This window comes from Zingiber officinale, chromosome 9A (assembly GCF_018446385.1).
Source record: "Zingiber officinale cultivar Zhangliang chromosome 9A, Zo_v1.1, whole genome shotgun sequence".
Classification (NCBI taxonomy): Eukaryota; Viridiplantae; Streptophyta; class Magnoliopsida; order Zingiberales; family Zingiberaceae; genus Zingiber; species Zingiber officinale.
Window position 1 is genome coordinate 17313014 of NC_056002.1, and position 19988 is coordinate 17333001.

Consider the following 19988-nt stretch of genomic DNA (forward strand, 5'->3'; position numbering starts at 1 on the left):
CAGTTCTAGTGTTCTACTAAAAAAATCAACAATGAAAACCTTAAACATGGAAAAGGGAGAAAAAGGAAACAGAATACTCACTTTGTTTCACATCGTTTCCATCAGCATCCATCATGCTCAAATCATCGTCACTTTCACCATTTCCATCAGATTCCCTTTTCTTTCCATTTGGGGCACTAGGTGGAACAAGCGCAGAAACTTCGAAACACATAAAATGTGCAAAAAAGGAACTCTACAGAAAAAGTGTGAAGAAGGTAAACACTTTCAACAATCAGAAAGATAAAGTTTATGATGCATCACCACAAAAGGATCTACAACCTCATCCACGAGAAGAGGAATAAATATTGTAAGCATCTTGGAGTATGCTTCAGAAACAGTGGATGTATCTGAACTACTTGCTGTCTGATTGGAGCCTGTGGAAGCTTCAAGCCAACCAGTAGGATTCCTTGATGCCTTTGTACTCGCACGAAGTTCATTTGCAAATTCACGGGCCTGTGAAGTGTAAATGAAGAGGTATTATATATACACTTCTTATTGACACAAATCCCTGTAACAAACAGAGCATTAAAGGAGCATGTAAGAGGGATCCTGCATCTGGGCTGCTTAGTTATTATTTCTTCGATAGGATATTAGAAATTCAACACTCCACATTGTAGATATATGATGCCCAAACTATGAAATATCAAGTTATAAACTGTAGAAAAGTATGACTTAGTTTCAATTATGCAATATGATATACCTAGATAGCTAGGTGTACGAATTACAAACTACGACAAACCAAATGTGATTCTCAAGAAAATATGAATTATCACATGTCAAACCATAGATATAGGTGCTTTCTTTCCTTAGCTTCAAAGAAAAGGTACCAATATCTATTTTCTCCACTCTATGTACTGCTAAAATAAGGAAGATAGTTTCCAAATAACATTAAAGAAATCCTCCTACCTCTCGTCGAAGAAGCAAATTAAGGGACTGACAGTATGCCTTCCTCAAAGGGACTAGGCAATTCTTGTCAAGATTCTGAAGCAACATAAGATAAAAAAACATAAGAGATATATACACAAACATTTCTGATTGAAACTGTAGTTCTTAGGATGCTTGAACCTTTAAGTGCTGCAGAAGTCGAGCATAAGTTCTACATTTGTATCTTAGATCAGCATGATCAGGCCTTTTCAGATGTCCACGCTACATGTAATGAAACAGCAGCTCAGGTGGAAAGTTTAACAAGAAAACAAAAAAGAGAAGCTACTTTAATGGTTATAACTGCAAAATGGTAAACTCGCATCCATACCTGCGAAAAATAACTCCTATCACTTATCATAAAATCCACTAAACTAGAGAAATAATTTCTCAGGAATTCTGTTGCCCGCCGAACAAATGTATTCTTCAACTTTTCTAACTCTGTTTGTTTATCTTTAACCTGCACAATTTACTCTCCTACAGTATGAGTTCCCACTGGCAGGCAGAACAATCACTATTTATGCTTAGAATAAGGTAGAGAACACATACAGCTTGCATATCCACATAAGCTGGTTCCAAGTTTGGAACTTCAAGAGCATGAATTGCGCCAGTTAACCATTCACACGCTTCAACATTTTTGAGCATGCGTGCTTCCTCGAATGATCCCGCAGTTAAAGATGCAGCAAACTGAAACAAATTCAGTTATTAAAATTAGCAGGACCGAAACAAACTGGCTCTTTTAATGTTGGTTTGCCCAATATCATATTTGCAAGCAAATAGCAAAATGCAAATATGAGCAATATGAATCTCTAAATATTTCATTTAATTCCGCAAATGAACTTTGTTGCAATAATAACCAGTTTTTCCTGGTGTTGATGATAGCAGCAGCAACTAAGGCAGTTAACAATATATTTACAGACGACCTGTAAATGATCTTAATTGATTTAGAACGAAAACACTAGAATAGAGTTGCTAAATACACTAGATAGACTTAGTTCCTGAAGATATCTCAACTAGATATACATATTTTTCATTGTATTTAAGAATGAACCAACCTAGTTACAACCACAACCTGGATGACTGAGCAGTGAAAACAATTACTAGGAGGTAGAGTTCTTTTATACTTAGAAAAGAACTGATATACAGAATCTATTTTGCAATTAAGTATAGCTAGTACATGCTCACAAAAAATTCATAAATGGCAGGGGGATTACAGAAAATGCTATTCAGAAACCTAGAACGCAAAGAACATCAAGCATTTCTATGCAATTGTTTCTTGCAAAGTAAGTCATATCTACAGATCAAAATGCATTGAAATAGGAAAACACATTTGTTAAAAGCCAATGGTGCTAGAATGTGTAGCTTGAGCAAGGATCCTAGTAAAGATACAAAGACAAAAACTTGCACAAATAATGAACAACTCTGTGCAGCTTCTGAAACTATTGAGCCTCCTAGGGAACTTAAAATATGTTCTTTGTCAAGGAATATTGATCTAAGAACATTCTGATGAACATAATAGAGAAACTAAAAAAATGATGAAATGCAAAACTGCTTTTAGTTTGGTTACAGTTGCCCTAAATAAAGCTGAATGGAATGAAAATATTATTGCAAATATCTATATCTATATCTATCCCACTCTCTCTACATAGCTTCTGATTATGGTTGTTAGATTTAAACACATACTTGTCACTAATGAATACATAATAGTATAACTTTGCGAATAGCTTAAATAATTGTAAAATTTATGCTACTGAATTCATTTGATTTCATAATATTAAATCGCCATTTACAATTGTTTCCTGTTTTAAAGATAGAGAATTAAACCAAACCTCAGAAGGAATACGCAAACGTTCAAGGAGCTTATCTAGCTCCTCAATAAGTGCTTCACTACACATAGACTGCATCTCCAGTTTGTTATTCCGCAATTCAATCTGTAGATAAGTTCAGTAAATAAAGTAATGCTAGAATCAGGAGTCAAGATAAAAGGTATTTGCTAGAATCAGTGAACATAGATGAACAGACAATAGACAGCAATGTTGCACATCCATCCATTATCGAATAAGTAGTTAAAACATTGTGTGCAGTATGAGAGAATTCAAATCATAATTCTGAGATAATAAGTAGTGACAAAACTAACCTTTATATTTTAAAACAAAGAATCTTACATTATGTTGAATTCCCCAAAAAAAACTTAAAACAATCTGAATAAAACTTTTTTAAAACCCATGCAATAGATAGCTAACAAATATGACACGCCATAAGTTATCACATTTCAAGCTACCCTTATATACCTCTCCTTGTTTCACTCAATGATCATAGAAAGAGGCCTAGAGTTGGAGAAGCAATATTAACTTGAACAATATACATGAGTCTAGTTCTTCTTAGAGTATGATTATAAGCAATAGGTAATACATAGAGTAGAAAACATATTTCTGATAATATCCATTATATAGTAGGAAAAATTGACATCATTATGAGATATTACCGATGCAATATCCTCCCGCATATGCCTGAGCTTAACATTGAAAATTCGCAACCATTCATCAATATCATCGACACACAGTGTAGCTGCTTCTAATCCCTGCAATACCTGGAGGCATATAGTTTCATGAGTTAGTTCACAAAATTCCATAAATATTCAGAACTATGTGGTCTAATATTTTTGCAAAAACCAAAGTTGGAAAACAGCTAAGATAAAGTTGGAAAACAAGGATACAACCATATCAATCCAGAAGAGTTCGTGATTACCTCCTGAATCAGTGGTTCACTTTCCAGTAGAGCATAGACATTTGTTGCTTCGAGAGCAAGAAGTTCCCGCTTCATCCTCTCAGAAAAAGCCTCTGCTTCACCAATGCCCATAACATACCTGCATTAGTAGATGCAATTGAATACAATCGATGAATCATAAATGCTAGCTACAAATACACGTAAATAAAATTGGCAAATAACCAGTAAATAAGAGATGAAAATATATCAATCTGACTGACGAGACTATATAAAAAAAAAAGGCAGCCCGGTGTATGAAACTCCCGCTATGCGGGATCCCAGGGAAGGATCCATTGTACGCAGCCTTACCCTGCTTTTTGCAAGAGGCTGTTTTCATAATTCGAACCCATGACCTTTTGGTTACAAAGCAACAACTTTACCGTTGCGCCAAGGTTCCCCTTCCCCAGGGCTATGTAGTTGAAAAAACAAACTTGACAAAATGATTTACATTTGAGATATATCTAGTTTTATCAACCAACAAAACTAATTAATTATGAGAACGACTATCAAAAGGAGGCAAAAAATTAGTTAGCTTAAAATCTCATCAGAATGCAAAAAAGTATCATTGAATGCTCTAAAGCAAATGAAAGATAAGACATACGCGCCAAGAAGAGCTTCCATATCTTCCTCTTCAGCTTGTGAAACAAGGTCTTTTTCAACGGTAACCTTCATGTCATTTTGTTCCATAACATATGTAGCTGGTCCATCTTGTGTGTTCACTTGCTTAGTAATTGATGGTGTATTTTCCTGGGTAAAACATATGAAATAACATGACTGACTCCTTCACATGGGCTTCAAATCAATCTTCAGAAAGAATAAGAAGACATAAAGGATATTCTCTTAAAGAATCCCACATCAAAAAATAAATACCACACATCATCCAAACATCTGGATCAAAAGAATAAACACACAAATAGATCACCTAGGCATCCCTCATTTTGTACAACAATCATCCTCAGCCAAAGAAATCAGTTTTCAATTTTAATTTGGCCTAGATTAGACTTATCATGGAAGAATATTTACAAAATTAGATCACAACTGATAATTGAATTCACAACTATCTCTATATTACCCTGTCGTAATTTGTAACTGTGTTAATATGTTATAAAGAAACATATTCAAATCACTTAAGCCATCTAGAAGTTTCCATTAGTTCACCTTGTTGAATACGGTAGCTTAATTATAGGGATTGTGATTGATTAGCTCGATTGTGATTGATTGTAATTAGCAATTGTAGGGAGTCTTATGTATATAAATACGAGTGTATTTGATAGAAAAGTTAATCAAGAAATATTTTTCCTCTTTTACATGGTATCAGAGCAAGGTTAATCCTTCTCTGACCTAATTTTCTTTTCTCCTGCTGCCACTACCAGAAACCCCAATACTATTATGCCACCTGTTGCTACGCCACTACCAACCCTCTCCTTTCGGCCTCATCTCATCTACTGGATCTTGCACAGTTGGAGTAAGCAGTAGATTAGAATTTCTCTATTCAATTGGATCTCAAGTGTTGCTGGATCGCCACCGACATTGTTCTAATCTACTACTACTCACGTTTCTATCCTAAATTCCTCCTGCGATGAAGTCTTCAGATTCTAAACCCAATTTGGCTACCACTATTAAATTGAATGAGACCAACTATCTCTTGTGGTCATGTTCGTTTAAACTATTCCGAGGTTTCCCAAGAAGAAGGAACATATCATATCTAGCCCTCCTAACCTTAAAGACCCGAAATATTCAAATTGGATTTTGGATGCAAGACCTGGCTTGGGCGCCCATGCCACGCCCCTATGCGCAAGGCATGCCGAATAGTGGAGACTTGTGACAGTACGCGGGGTGTTGTCCAATGCACCAGACATGCAGGAGAAGACTTGGTGATCATGCGAGCAAGGCATACGTGTTGGGCATGCCAAGCAGCAAAGGAGCAGACAGATGGACTTGTCCATGTTGCCAAAGGAGCGGACAGATGGACTTGTCTGTGGCAATAAAGGTGCGGGCAGATGGCCTTGTCCGTGGTGCCAAAGATACGGAGCCATTGTGCGAACACGCGGACAGACGAACTTGTGTGTGGGGCCAATGAAGTTAGATCGTGGTTAAGCACAAGGTGTGCAGATTGACACTTGGCGTAGACCAAAGCAGTGAAGCCATGGGGTGAAGCACAAACGGTGCATGCTGACACTTGGCATGGGCCAATGCAGCATGATGATGGGACAAAGCACAAGGTGTGCAGGCTACCACTTGGCATGGAGCCAATGCAGCCAAGACATGTGGACAAAACGATTTTGTAGAAGTTGAGTCAGTTTTGTATGTGGCATTGGTAGTAAGGGCAACCACCATGTAACTTCCTTGTAACCGCTTGCCTATGCATGATAAATAGGCAATGTGGGTCATTGGCAAGAGGGTGCCAAGAGTGGTGCCAAGGAATGCCAAAGGGGAGAGGCATTGAGGCAAGTCTTGGGCGAGATTTTAGGCAAGTGCCATGTGGGCTTTGTCTAGGCGAATCATGAAGAATTGTGAGCAAGATCATGAAGGATTTGTATGAGCGGATCATGAGCAATTTGTAAACAATTCTGTATTGTTCCACTTGTATTCTTTTGTTATAGGGATAATAAAGGTTGGGAGTTTTCTCGTACTTGTTGTTGCTGGTTTGCTTGAGGCTTTTGTTGTGCCCTTTTATTGGGTGTTCTTCGTACCTCGGTGATGCATTCGTTGGTAGGTTGAATCAAGTGCGGTCTTGATTGTTGCGCAAGAAATTTTCTAAGGTGAAAATTTACCCCTATGACAACTGAGATCAAAGCCAAAGTTTGGGTGAAATTCAACAAAAGATGGCTAGAAGCAACAACGAAATCAAAGAACAGATGGCATTGCTCGAAATCTTAATCAATTCTTTCGAAGAGAAAGTTGTTGATTACAATCTGATGGAAAAGATTGCCAAGGGGGAGGCGTCAAAGGAGAAAATTCGTGGGTTTTTGATGGAGGAAAGTGTTCAGATTCGCAAAAAAGTGCCGATTTAGCCTCCGTTGGCGAGGTTCTCACCGAAGGATTCCAACAAGTTCGTAGGAACAATACTAGAGCGGGAGGCCTGCCTTTGGAAGCGTTCGACGAGGGCATCAAATTCTTCTGGTGGAGGTGGTTTGTTAACCCCTTAACTTTGGGCAGCGCTGTCCAAGCCAAGTTTTGCAGAAAGGAGACTTGGCATTCCAACGAGTGTGGCATGGCGCTAGCCATGCCAACTAGCGGACTGGCACGGCACTATCCAAGCCCAAGTCTGCAAGGGGCAGACTTGGCATTCCAGCGGGCCTGACATGGGTGCAAGTCATGCCACGCAGCGGAGCATTTGGGCGGCGCGGGACTGTCCAGGCCCAAGTTTGGCAAGAGGTTGACTTGGCATTCCAGCAAGTGTGGCATGGGTGCAAGCCATGCCAAGCAGTGGACCGGCGGTGCACGAGGCATTGTCCATGCCCAAGTCTACAGGAGGAAGCCTTGGCATACATCCGAGTCGGGCATGCTAAGCCGCGGCGAGGATTCTGACAGCACGCGGGCTGTTGTCCAAAGTCCAAGTCTTACAAGAGGCAGACTTGGCAAATGTTCAAGGCGTGGCATGCATGCAAGACATGCCAAGCGAAGCGGTAACGTGAAGCTATCTAAGCCCAAGTCTACAAGAGGAAGACTGCGCAAATGTTCGAGCCGAGCATGCTTAGATGCGGCAAAGGATTCTGGCAGTGCGTAGGGCATTGTCCAAGCCCAAGTCTGTAAGAGGCAAACTTGACAATGAAGCAAGCATGGCATGTGCGCAAGACATGCCAAGCAGCCAGTGGATCATGGATCGACAGCGCGGGGCTGCCAATGCCCAAGTCATGCAGAAGGAAAGACTTGGCAATCCAGCGGGCATGGCATGTGCGCAAGGCATGCCAAGCATTGGAGCGGTGCGTGGGTATACAGGAGGCATACTTGGCAATCTCACGAGCATGGCCTATGCGCAAGGCATGCTGAATAGTGGAGACTTGTGACAGTACGCGGGGTGTTGTCCAATGCACTAGACATGAAGGAGCAGACATGGTGATCACGCAAGCAAGGCATGTGTGTTGGGCATGCCAAGCAGCAAAGAAGTAGACAGATGGACTTGTTCGTGATACGGATAGATGGACTTGTCTGTGTTGCTAAAGGAGCGGACACATGGACTTGTCCGTGGTGCCAAAGATGAGGAGTCGTTGTGCGAACACTGGGCGGACAGATGAATTTATTCATGGGGCCAATGAAGCCAGATCGTGGTCAAGCACAAGGTGTGCAAACTGCCACTTGGCATGGAGCCAATGCAGCCAAATCATGTGGACAAAACGGTTTTGTAGAAGTTGAGTCGATTTTGTACATGTGGTATTAGTAGTTGGGCAACTATCATGTAACTTCCTTGTAACCGCTTGCCTATGCATGATAAAAAGGCAAGGTGGGTCATTGGCAAGAGGGTGCCAAGGAGTGACAAAGGGGAGAGGCATTGAGGCAAATCTTGGGCGACATTCTAGGCAAGTGCCAAAGGGGCTTTGTCTAGGAGAATCGTGAGCAAGATCGTGAAGAATTTGTATGGACGGATCATGAGTGATTTGTAAGCAATTCTGTATTTTGTTCTAATTGAATTCCTTTGTTATAGGGATAATAAAGGTTGAGAGGTTTGTCGTGCTCGTTGGTGTTGGTTGCTTGCTTGAGCCTTTTTTATGCCTTTGAATTGGGCGTTCTTCGTACCTTGGTGGTGCATTCATTGGTAGGCTGAGTCAAGTTCAGGACTTGATTGTCGCGCAGGGAATTTTCTAAGGTGAAAATTTACCTCTGTAACAACTACTATCAAAGCCAAAGTTTGGCCAAAAGGTGCCAAAGTTTGGCCAAAAGATGCCAAAGTTTAAGCAAAATTCAACAAAAGATGGCTAGAAGCAACAACTAAATCAGAGAACAGATGGCATTGCTTCTTTCAAGGAGAAAGTTGTTGATTACAATCTGATGGGAAAGATTGCCAAGGGGGAGGCTTCAAAGGAGTAAATTCGTGGGTTTCTGATGGAGGAATATGTTCAGATTCGCATGAAAGTGTCGATTTATCCTCCGTTGGCGAGGTTCTCACCGAAGGATTCCAGCAAGTTCGCAGGTACAATATTAGAGCAGGAGACCTGCCTTTGGAAGCGTTTGACGAAGGCGTCGAATTCTTCTGGTATGGGTGGTTTGTTAGCCCCTTAACTTTGGACAACGTGGGGTTGTCCAAGCCAAGTCGTGCAAGAAGGAGACTTGGCAGTCTAGCTGGAGTGGTATGGGTGCTAGCCATGTTAAGCAGCGGATTGGCAGTGCATCGGGCATTCTCCAAGCCTAAGTCTGCAAGAAGCAGACTTAGCATTCCAGCAGGCGTGGGATAGGCGCAAGCCATGCCAAGCAACGGAGCATTTGGGAGGCTCGGGGCTGTCCAAGCCCAAGTCACGCCAAGCAGTAGACCGGCGGTGCACAGGGCACTGTCCATCCATGGTCAAGTTTATGTCCATGGCCAAGTCTGCCTCTTGCCAGTCTTGGGCCTGGACAGTCCCGTGCCACCCAAATGCTCAACTGCTTGGCAAGACTTGAGCCCATGTCACGCTCGCTGGAATACTAAGTCTGCCTCTTGCAAATTTGGGCTTGGGCAGTGCCCCGTGCACTACCAGTCCGCTGCTTGGCATGGCTAGCGCCCATGCCACGCCCGTTGGAATGCTAAGTCTCCTTCCCGCGCTGTCCAAAGTTGTCAAAGGGTAAATTTTCACCTTAGAAAATTGTCTGCGCGGCAATCAAGTCCCGCACTTAACTCAACCTACCAACGAATGCACCACCGAGGTACGAAGAACGCCCAATTCAAAGGCACAACAAAAGTCTCAAGCAAGCAAGCAACATCGAGTACTGGAAAACTCCCAACCTTTATTATCCCTATAACAAAAGAATACAAGTGGAACAATATAGAATTGCTTACAAATCGTTTATGATCCGTCCATACAAATCCTTCACTATCTTGCTCACAATACTTCACGATTCGCCTAGACAAAGCCCCATTGGCACTTGCCTAGAATCTCATCCAAGATTTGCCTCAATGCCTCTCCTCTTTGGCACTCCTTGGCACCACTCTTGGCACCCTCTTACCAATGACCCACCTTGCCTATTTATCATGCATAGGCAAGCAATTACAAGGAAGTTATATGGTAGTTGCCCCAAGTACCAATGCCACATGTACAAAACCGACTCAACTTCTACAAAACCATTTTATCCACATGTCTTGGCTGCATTGACTCCATGCTAAGTGGCAGCCTGCACACCTTGTGCTTTGCCCCATCATCATGCTACATTGGCCCATGCCAAGTGTCAGCATGCACTACTGCTACTTCGCTCCCATGGCTTCACTACAATCGACCCACGCCAAGTGTCAATCTGCACACCTTGTGCTTGACCACGATCTGGCTTCGTTGGGACCACGAACAAGTTCATCTGTCTGCCCAGTGTTCACACAACGACACCGTATCTTTAGCACCACGAACAAGTCTATCTGTCCGCCTTTGGCACCACGGACAGTTCATCTGTCCGCTCAGTCCATGGCTCCGCTTCTTTGGCCCCGTGCCAAAGTCTGTATGCACACCAAGTGCTCGGCCCACGGCTCTATTTCTTTAGCACCACGAACAAGTCCATCTGTCCGCTCCCTTGGTGCCACGGACAAGTCAATCTGTCTGAACCTTTGTTGCCATAGATAAGTTCATCTGTCCGCACCTTTGTTGCCACAGACAAGTCTATCTGTCCGCTCCTTTGGCAACACGGGCAAATCCATCTGTCCACATCACGGACAATTCCATCTGTCTACTCCTTTGTTGCTTGGCATGCCCAACACACATGCCTTGCTCGCGTGATCACCAAGTTTTCTCTTGCATGTCTAGTGTATTGGACAGCACCCCACGTGTTGTCATAAGTCTCCACTATTCGGCATGTCATGCGCATAAGCCATGCTTGGGAGATTGCCAAGTCGACCACATGCATACTTGGGCTTGAGTAGCACCCCACGCACCACTCCAATGCTTAGCATGTCTTGCGCACATGCCACGCTCACTGGTAAGTCTTTGTCTTCTGCATGACTTAGGCTTTGGCAACCCCGCACTGCCGCTCCACTAGCTGCTAGCTATGCCTTGCGCATATGCCACACCCGCTTCTCTGCTAAGTCTAGCACCTGCAGACCTAGGCTTGGACAGTGCCCTGCACACTGCCAGAATCCTTTACCGCATCTAAGCATGCCTTGCATGCATGCCGACTTGGATATTGCCAAGTCTTCCTCCTGTAGACTTGGGCTTGGACAGCCTCGCACTGCCGCTTCGCTTGGCATTCCTTGCGCACATACCACGCTTTGAAAATTTGCCAAGTCTACCTCTTGCAAAACTTGGGCTTTAGACAACACCTTGCGTGCTGTCAGAATCCTCGCTGCTACTTAGCATGCCTTGCACACATGCCCGGCTCAGATGTATGCCAAGTCTGCCTCTTGCAAACTTGGGCATGGACAGTGGCCCACACATTGCCGGTCTGCTGCTTGGCATTGCTTGCGCCCATGCCATGCTCGCTGGAATGCCAACTTTGCCTCCTGCCAGACTTGGGCTTGGACAGCCCCGCGCCGCCCAAATGCTCCGCTGCTTGGCATGGCTTGCGCCCATGCCACACCCGCTGGAATGCCAAGTCCGCGTCCTATAGACTTGGGCTTGGACAGTGCCTCGTGCATTGCCAGTCCACTGCTTGGCATGGCTAGCGCCCATGTCATGTCCGCTGGAATGCCAAGTCTCCTTCCTGCAAGACCTGGCTTAGGCAGCCTCGAGCAGTTGCCCAAGTCTCTGATACCCTGTGACAACTGGTATCAGAGCCAAAGTTTGAGCAAAATTTAATAAAAGATGGCTAGAAGCAACAACTAAATCAGAGAACATATGGCATTGCTTGAAGTCTTAATCAATTCTTTCTAGGACAAAGTTGCTTATTACAATCTGAATGGAAAGATCGCCAAGGGGGAGGCTTCAAAGGAGCAAATTCGTTGGTCTCTAATGGAGGAACTTGTTCAGATTCGCAGAAAAGTGTCAATTTATCTTTCGTTGGCGAGGTTCTCACCGAAGGATTCCAGGAAGTTCGCAGAAACAATACTGGATGGGGAGGTCTGCCTTTGGAAGCGTTTGACGAGGGCATCGAATTCTTCTGGTGGGGGTGGTTTGTTAGCCCCCTAACTTTGGACAGCACAGGGTTGTCCAAGCCAAGTCTTGCAGGAATGAGACTTGGCATTTTAGCGGCCGTGGCATGGGCGCTAGCCATGCCAAGCAGGGGACTGGCAGTGCGCGAGGCACTGTCCAAGCCCAAGTCTGCAGGAGGCAAACTTGGCATTCCAGCAGATGTGGCATGGGCACAAGCCATGCCAAACAGCAGAGTATTTGGGCGGTGTGGGGATGTCCAGGCCTAAGTATGGTAGGAGGCAGACTTGGCATTCCAGCAGGCGTGGCATGAGCGCAAGTCATGCCAAGTAGCGGATCGGCGGTGCACTGTCCATGCACAAGTCTACAGGCGACGATTCTGACAGCACGTGGGGTGTTGTCCAAATTTCAAGTCTTGCAGGAGGCAGACTTGGCAAATGTTCAAGGCATAGCATGTGTGCACGGCATGCCAAGTGAATCGGCAGCGCGGGGCTGTCCAAACCCAAGTCTACAGGAGGAAAACTTGGCAAATGTCCGAGCCGGGAATGCTTAAATGCGGCAAAGGATTCTGGAAGTGCGTGGGGCAGGAGGCAAACTTGGCAATGAAGCGGGTGTGGCACGTGCGCAAGACATGCCAAGCAGCCAGTGAATTGGCAGCGCAGGGCTGCCAAGCCTAAGTCATGCAGAAGGCAAGGACTTGGCAATCCAGCGAGTATGGCATGTGGGAAAGGCATGCCAAGCATTGGAGCGGTGCGCGGGGCGCTGCTCAAGTCCAAGTATGCAGGAGGCAGACTTGGCAATCTTCCGAGCATGACCTATGCGCAAGGCTTGTCGAATAGTAGAGATGTGACAGTACGCGGGGTGTTGTTTAATGTACCAAACATACAGGAGCAAACTTGGTGATCACACGAGCAAGGCATGTGTGCTGGGCATGTCTGGTGCATTGGACAACACCCCGTGTACTGTGATAAGTCTCCACTATTTAGATTCTTTGCGCGTAAGCCATGCTCAGGAGATTGGCAAGTCTTTCTCCTGCATACTTGGGCTTGAGCAATGCCCCGCGTATCGCTCCAATGCTTGGCATGTCTTGCGCACATGTCATGCTCGCTGGATTGCCAAGTCTTTACCTTTTGCATGACTTGGGCTTTGGCAGCCCTGCACTGCCGATCCACTGGCTGTTTGGCATATCTTGCACACATGTCACGCTCGCTTCTTTGCCAAGTCTGCCTCCTGCAAACCTAGGCTTGGATAGTGTCCTACACGCTGCCAGAATCCTTTGCCGCATCTAAGCATGCCTTGCGCGCGTGCCGACTCAGATATTGCCAAGTCTTTCTCCTATAGAATTGGGCTTGGACAACCCCGCACTGCCACTTCGCTTGGCATACCTTGCGCGCATGCCACACCTTGAACATTTGCCAAGTCTGCCTCCTGCATGACTTAGGCTTTGGACAGCACCACGCGTGTTGTCCGAATCCTCGCCGCTGCTTAGCATGCCTTGCGTGTATGCCCAGCTCAGATGTATGCCAAGTCTGCCTCTTGCAGACTTGGGCATGACAATGCCCCGCGCACTGCCGGTCTGCTGCTTGGCATGGCTTGCGCCCATGCCACGCCCGTTGGAATACCAAATCTACCTCTTGCCAGACTTGGGCTTAGACAGCCCCGCGCCGCCCAAATGCTCCTCTACTTGGCATGGCTTACGCCCAACCACATCCGTTGAAATGCCAAGTCCGCATCTTGCAAACTTGGGCACTGCCTGTCTGCTACTTGGCATGGCTAGTGCACGTCATACCCACTAGAATGCCAAGTCTCCTTCCTGCAAGACCTGGCTTGGGTAGCCCCGCGCTACCCAAAGTCAGGGGTTAACAAACCACCCCCACCAGAAGAATTAGACGCCCTCGTCGAACGCTTCCAAAGGCAGGCCTCCCACTCTAGTATTGTTCCCACGAACTTGCTGGAATCATTCGGTGAGAACCTAGAGGACAAATCAGCATTTTTATACAAATCAGAACACGTTCCTCCATCAGAGACCCCACGAATTTGCTCCTTTGAAGCCTCCTCCTTGGCAATCTTTTCCATTAGATTTTAATCAGTAACTTTCTCCTTGAAAGAATTGATTAAGAATTTGAGCAATGCCATCCGTTCTCTGATTTCGTTGTTGCTTCTAGCCATCTTTTGTTGAATTTTCGCCCAAACTTTGGCTCCTTTTGGCCAAACTCATGCCAAACAGCAAAGGAATGGACAGATGGACTTGTTCGTGGTGCAGGGGCGGATGGACTTGTCCGTGTTGCCAAAGGAGCGGACAGATGGACTTGTTTGTGGTGCCTAAGAAATGGAGCCGTGGGTTAAGCACTTGGCGTGCATACAGACTTTGGTGCAGGGCCAAAGAAACGGAGCCATGGACTAATGTTTTATTCGTTGAAACTGACAAAGAGATGTGGGATGCAGTACAGGACATGTATTTGAATGAAAAGAATGTTTCTCGTGTTTTCGAATTATATGAAAAATTCTTCACTCTTCGCCAAGATGGTCAGTCTGTTAGTAACTATTTTGCTACTCTTAAGGAAGCTGCCAGTGAAATTCTATTATACCATCCTCTCTCCTGTGACGCTCAGACTCGAAAGAAACGATGGGAAGAATTCTTGGTCGCAAAGTTCCTATCGGTTTAGATTCTACTCTACGGTCGATTAGGGATAATCTACTGGAAAGTGATAAGATTCCCACGCTATCGAATGCTCTATCTCGGGTTCTTTGTGTGACCACAGGCCATTTTAACGTTGGTTCTTGCCCATCTTTCGATAATTCGGCTATGACTACTCGTGGTTAGGGGTCCTCGCGGGGCCGTAATGGTTGTCGCAATCATGGTCGCGAATCTAATGCCACCAAGGGGGTCGTTCCAACCATGTCTCCGAGAAGTGTTGGGCGAACTTTGGTAAAGCATGATTGGGCTAATAGTGCTTCTACCGAACCATCACCAAATGATGATATGGTCTATGTTTCTCGTAGTCTTTATGAGAAATTGCTTCATTCTTCTGCTAGCATTTCGTTTGTCACTGCTGCGTCATCCTCGGCAGGTGCATTTGCTATATCTCATGATAAGTCTTGGATGTTGGATCCGGTGCTTCTACCCATATTACTTGTAACAAGTCTATCCTCCCTTCCTCTTTTGTTTCCTCAACTTTACCTTCTATTCATCTAGCCAATAGTACCTATTCTCCAATTACGAAAATAGATGTTGTCAGGCCCACTACAAATATCACTCTTGATAATATTCTTTTCGTGCCGACCCATAAAAACTCACAACTGTTCTATATCGTTTAATCCATTCAATTGTATTTTTCAGACCTACAAACAAAGAGGATGATTGGTGGAGGGAATGAGCGGGATGACCTATACTATCTGAATTCTGTTACACCTGCATGTTCCATGCACTCTCAGCAATTGTTTCCCCTTATCAATAGCATTGTCGTCTAGGTCACTCTTCTCCTTCCTCTCTTCAAAATTTAGTCCAGGTTCAATCTACTGATTTCCAATCATGTGAGTTTGGCAAACATCACAGCACGTCTTTTCCTTCCAGAGTTGATAAACGTGGTTCTTTTGCTTTTGAACTTGTTCATTGTGATGTCTAGGGACTTAGTAGATTTGAGTCTAAAGGGGACTTCCAGTATTTTATAATTTTTGTTGATGATTATTCCCGCATGACATAGTTATATCTATTCAAAAATAGAAGTGAGGTTCATAATGTACTAAAATCATTTTATAATGAAATAAACACCTAATATTCCGTTGACTTACGCACTCTCTGTACTGATAATACACTCGAGTTTACTCAGAAAACTATTTCTACATTCTGTGATTCTCATGGTATAATTCATGAAACGTCTTACTCATGTACGCCCCAACAAAATGGTATTGCTGAACACAAACACCATAATATTTTAGATATAGCTCGTACACTTCTTAGCTTGCTTTCTCATAAATAGGATGTCATCTATTGTGTTACATGGGGATATCCCATTCTCGTGTCTTCATCTAACAAACCTAATTTTTCTGTGCCTCCTCGCATATTTGGTTGTGTTTGTTTTGTTCATGATTTTACTCCTGGCTTGGATAAATTGTCTCCTCGCTCTATTAAATGTATTTGCTTGGATACTCTCGTATACAAAAAGGATATCGTTGTTTTGATTCACTCATAAAATGCAGTTACACCTATGCTAATGTTACTTTTTTTTGAGTCACAACCATACTTTTCCCCCATCTTGCTCAGTCACCGGATACATCAGCTTCTCCATTACCAATCCCATCATCTACATCTCCCACTACAGATGCTCTATCTTCCAAACCATTACAAGTGTATACGAGGCGTTCTCGGTCAGAATCTATCTCATGTCCCACACCTCCTCTTCATGCAGCTTATGGTGATCCTCGCCCCTCCAATATTCATCTTCCCATTACTCTTCATAAAGGTCTTTGTTCTTGCACTACCCTTCCTTTGTTTAACCATATCTCGTTTGCTTACCTGGTCTGCTTTCTGCGCTTTTGTTGTTTCTCTCTCATCTACAGAAGTTTTGACTTCCTACTTTGAGGCTTATCGACACTCTGCTTGGCTGACTGCAATGGATGAAGAAATGCCCACTCTTATCTCTTCTGGTACTTGGGAGCTAGTAATTGTACCATAGTGCGCTGTTATTGTCCTTCTCATTGGGTGTTTACTCTAAAGCATAGAGTTGACGGTAGTATTGATCGATACAAAGCTCGTCTAGTAGCCAAAGGATTTACATAAACTTATGGCGTTCACTATTTTGAGACATTTCTCCTACTGCACGTCTAAATTCTATTAAAGTTTTGTTCCCCCTGGCTGTCAATCAATTTTGGCCAATGTATCAACTAGATATGAAAAATGCATTCCTTTATGGCGATTTGCACGAGACCATTTTTATGGAGCAACCTGGTATGTCGCTAGGGGGAGAATCCTTCTATGATTTGTAGACTTAAAAAGACTATTTATGGTCTTAAACAAAGCCCAGAGCTTAGTTTGATAAATTCAGTAATGTAATCAGAGTTGTTGGCTTCAGACAATGTAAATCGGATCATTCTGTATTTATACGACATAACACGAATGAGATTATCATTCTTATCATTTATGTTGATTACATCCTAATATCTGGTAGTGATATACATGGGAACGAAACTAAGAAGTATTTGCAACAACACTTTATCACTAAGGATATAGGACGCCCTAAGTATTTCTTGAGAATTGAAATTGCTAAGTCTAGAGTTTCATTATGCCAACAGAAATTTGCTATAGATTTACTCAAAGAAACTGGAATGCTTGGAATGAAGCCAGGATATCAATCCAAGTATTTGGGATGATAATGAGAAATTCTTTGAGGCTAAGGCAAAATATAGACGGCTTGTTAAGAAACTCGTTACTTAACACTAACGAGACCTGACATTTCTTATGGGAATGGTGAGTCATTTTATAGATAAGCCTAAACAAGTTCATTGATGCTGCAATCAGGATTCTTAAGTACATCAAGAATTTTTTTGTTTGGAAAAAGTTGTTATTTAAGAGAAATGGGCACCTAAAAAATTGAAGTCTATTCTGATACCGACTATGCTGGATCAAAGACCAACAAACGGTCTACTTATGAATATTGCACTTATGTAGGGGGGAAATCTAGTAATATGACGAAGTAAGAAACAAACTACTGTTGCTAAGTCAATTGCTGAAGTTGAGTACAGAGCCCTGACTCACATGTAACTGAGTTGTTGCTTGAAGAATTAGGATTCACCTATAATGAACCATTGCCTATGTATTGTGATAATCAAATAGCTATTCACATCGCAAGTAACCCAGTTTTGCATGAAAGGATTTAAACATATTGAGGTAGATTGTCACTTTGTTTGCAAGTGTGTAATGAGCCAGAAATTGCTACTCCATTCACATCGTTGTCCAACCAAGTTGTTGGCGTCTTCACTAAAGCATTAGGAGCAAAACGATTCTCCGAACTTTGTGACAAGCTAGATATGATTGACATATATGCTCCAACTTGACAGGAAATGTTGAATTCGGTGGCTTAATTATAAGGATTGTGATTGATTGTAATTAGCAATTGATAGACATAATTATAGGGAGTCTTATCTATATAAATACGGGTGTATTTGATAGAAAAGATAATCGAGATATATTTTTTCCTCTTCTACACACCTAAGCCACATTATTGTGAGATTCCTTTCATAAATATACTAAGTCGTGAATCAGTGGGATAGGGTTAACTTGTTGAATCTATAATTCAACAAAAATTTTCTTGATAGCAAACAAGTATGAAAAAATCAGATAAGCTATCTAGTTATAGGATAATTTGTCAAAGCTTGAACAAAAAGACAGAAGTAATTTGATTCAGTTTGTACCTTAGCCCAGAGAGCAAGCTCCACTATATCTATCCCGATAAGCTTAGGAAGACGCTGTGATATCTCCTTGCACATGTTCAAAATGCAAAGAAGAAGTTGATTCCTATGAATGAATCAAAAATCAATCGAATTTCAGATGTCATGTGACCATTTGAGCCATTTCTTCTTTCGGATGAATAACATACATGCAAGTTTGAAAGAGATTATATAGAGAAGTTGTGTAGTGTTTAGCATCTTCAATAATTACCTCTCATCAATGTTACGCATAGTCCATTGTGGAGGAGCAACACTCTGGCTCCTAAGATTATCAAAGCCCTGCAAGGTTAACTCACTTGTCTAAGTAGAATACTTCAAAAAAATTCCTGTGACCATGTAATAAATTCCTTCATAGATGCAGAGTATAAGAAACAAACAAACAGGTGGAAGCAAGCGAATTACCAGAATAAATGTGCATCCAGTAGAATCATTTGAGATAACCTCCACCTTTGCAAGATGCTTCAGCTTGTAAAGTTTAGCTGGCTACAAGCAAAAAATAAATTATGTAAATTAGTGCTCTACTTTAACATTGTAGTTGCTGCTCTTACTGGTAGCAGTTAAGGAATTAGTATTTATTAGCAGTTCGTGAGTGGTGCAGTCAGTAAGTAGCTCAGGATAGTTGACATTTCTGTCTTCATTGGCAGTAGTGGCATTGTAGTTGTTCTTACTCATTCCTTTGCTTTCCTATTGTATCCGGTTTAATCAAACATAAAAGGCTAACGTTAAAGACCTTTTGGATTTGATAATAGCAAGTCCATACCAGGTTTAGGAGCTCATGAAATGCAGCAAAGTCAGGATAAACAAGACATTATATCACAAGTCGTTCCCATCATAAAAAAAGCAACACTACTAAAACCCATGCAAGATACAAAAGACAAGCTATTCTCTTTTGGTCATACTGTTGATCAAGACAGGTTGAAATTCAATAAGTTTGCATCATATTCTATTGACAAATGACTCTTATAACCTTCAATAGGAAGTTGGCCAACTTCTGGGACCTTTAAAGTTTTGCCTATATTAAAGTCAGATTCCCCTCCACTTTGGTCTCCTCCCCAACGGAGAAGATAGAGCAAGTGAAAAAAGGACTCTTTCCCCCAAAACCCCCTTGGGGGATTATTGTATTTCTTTCAAAAAACATTCACATTTTCCTCAGGTTAAATTTCAACTACCTTTCACGTCGTTTGGTTAAAGATAAGCTGCCTTTCTGTTTTTGCAGAAGGAATACCCTATCATTCCTTTCCTTCATTGCACTATGAAATTCAGTCAATTCCCTTCTCCATCCTTGGGCCCAGAAAGAGTAAATATATTTTAGTTCCCTCACACTCCAGAAACAAATACTACATGTGATCCTGTCTGAAAGCGTAACAAGATGAAGAGCTGGGGACGGCAGGCGATGACTCCGGAGAAAAGATAGGCGACGACTCCGGAGAAGGTGAATAACAATGGATCTGAGAAAACTAAAGCAAATCCCGAAGAAATTCAGTCAAGAATACCTCCCCACGACGAGAATAACAGGTTGAAGCTAGATTTGAGAAGACCAAAGCAGATCTACGAGGACTCCGATACAGAATGCCCCCGACGTCCTCACTCATGCGCACTATGAAACCAATCAACAAA

At 42.9% G+C, this 19988-nt stretch overlaps 1 protein-coding gene across 1 annotated transcript in view; it reads right to left on the reverse strand.

The window, feature by feature from the left end:
• Positions 1-19988, reverse strand: part of LOC122020539 (exocyst complex component SEC3A-like) — a 36810-nt gene that overhangs the window by 5530 nt on the left and 11292 nt on the right. The window contains exons 3-15 of the mRNA XM_042578505.1: positions 18774-18854; positions 18583-18650; positions 18336-18438; positions 4328-4473; positions 3709-3826; positions 3446-3550; positions 2790-2891; positions 1510-1647; positions 1292-1420; positions 1105-1185; positions 946-1020; positions 319-492; positions 82-232 (exon numbers count right to left, since the gene is read on the reverse strand). Coding sequence (XP_042434439.1) covers positions 82-232; positions 319-492; positions 946-1020; positions 1105-1185; positions 1292-1420; positions 1510-1647; positions 2790-2891; positions 3446-3550; positions 3709-3826; positions 4328-4473; positions 18336-18438; positions 18583-18650; positions 18774-18854 — 1471 coding nt within the window. The remainder of the gene's footprint in view (positions 1-81; positions 233-318; positions 493-945; positions 1021-1104; positions 1186-1291; positions 1421-1509; positions 1648-2789; positions 2892-3445; positions 3551-3708; positions 3827-4327; positions 4474-18335; positions 18439-18582; positions 18651-18773; positions 18855-19988) is intronic.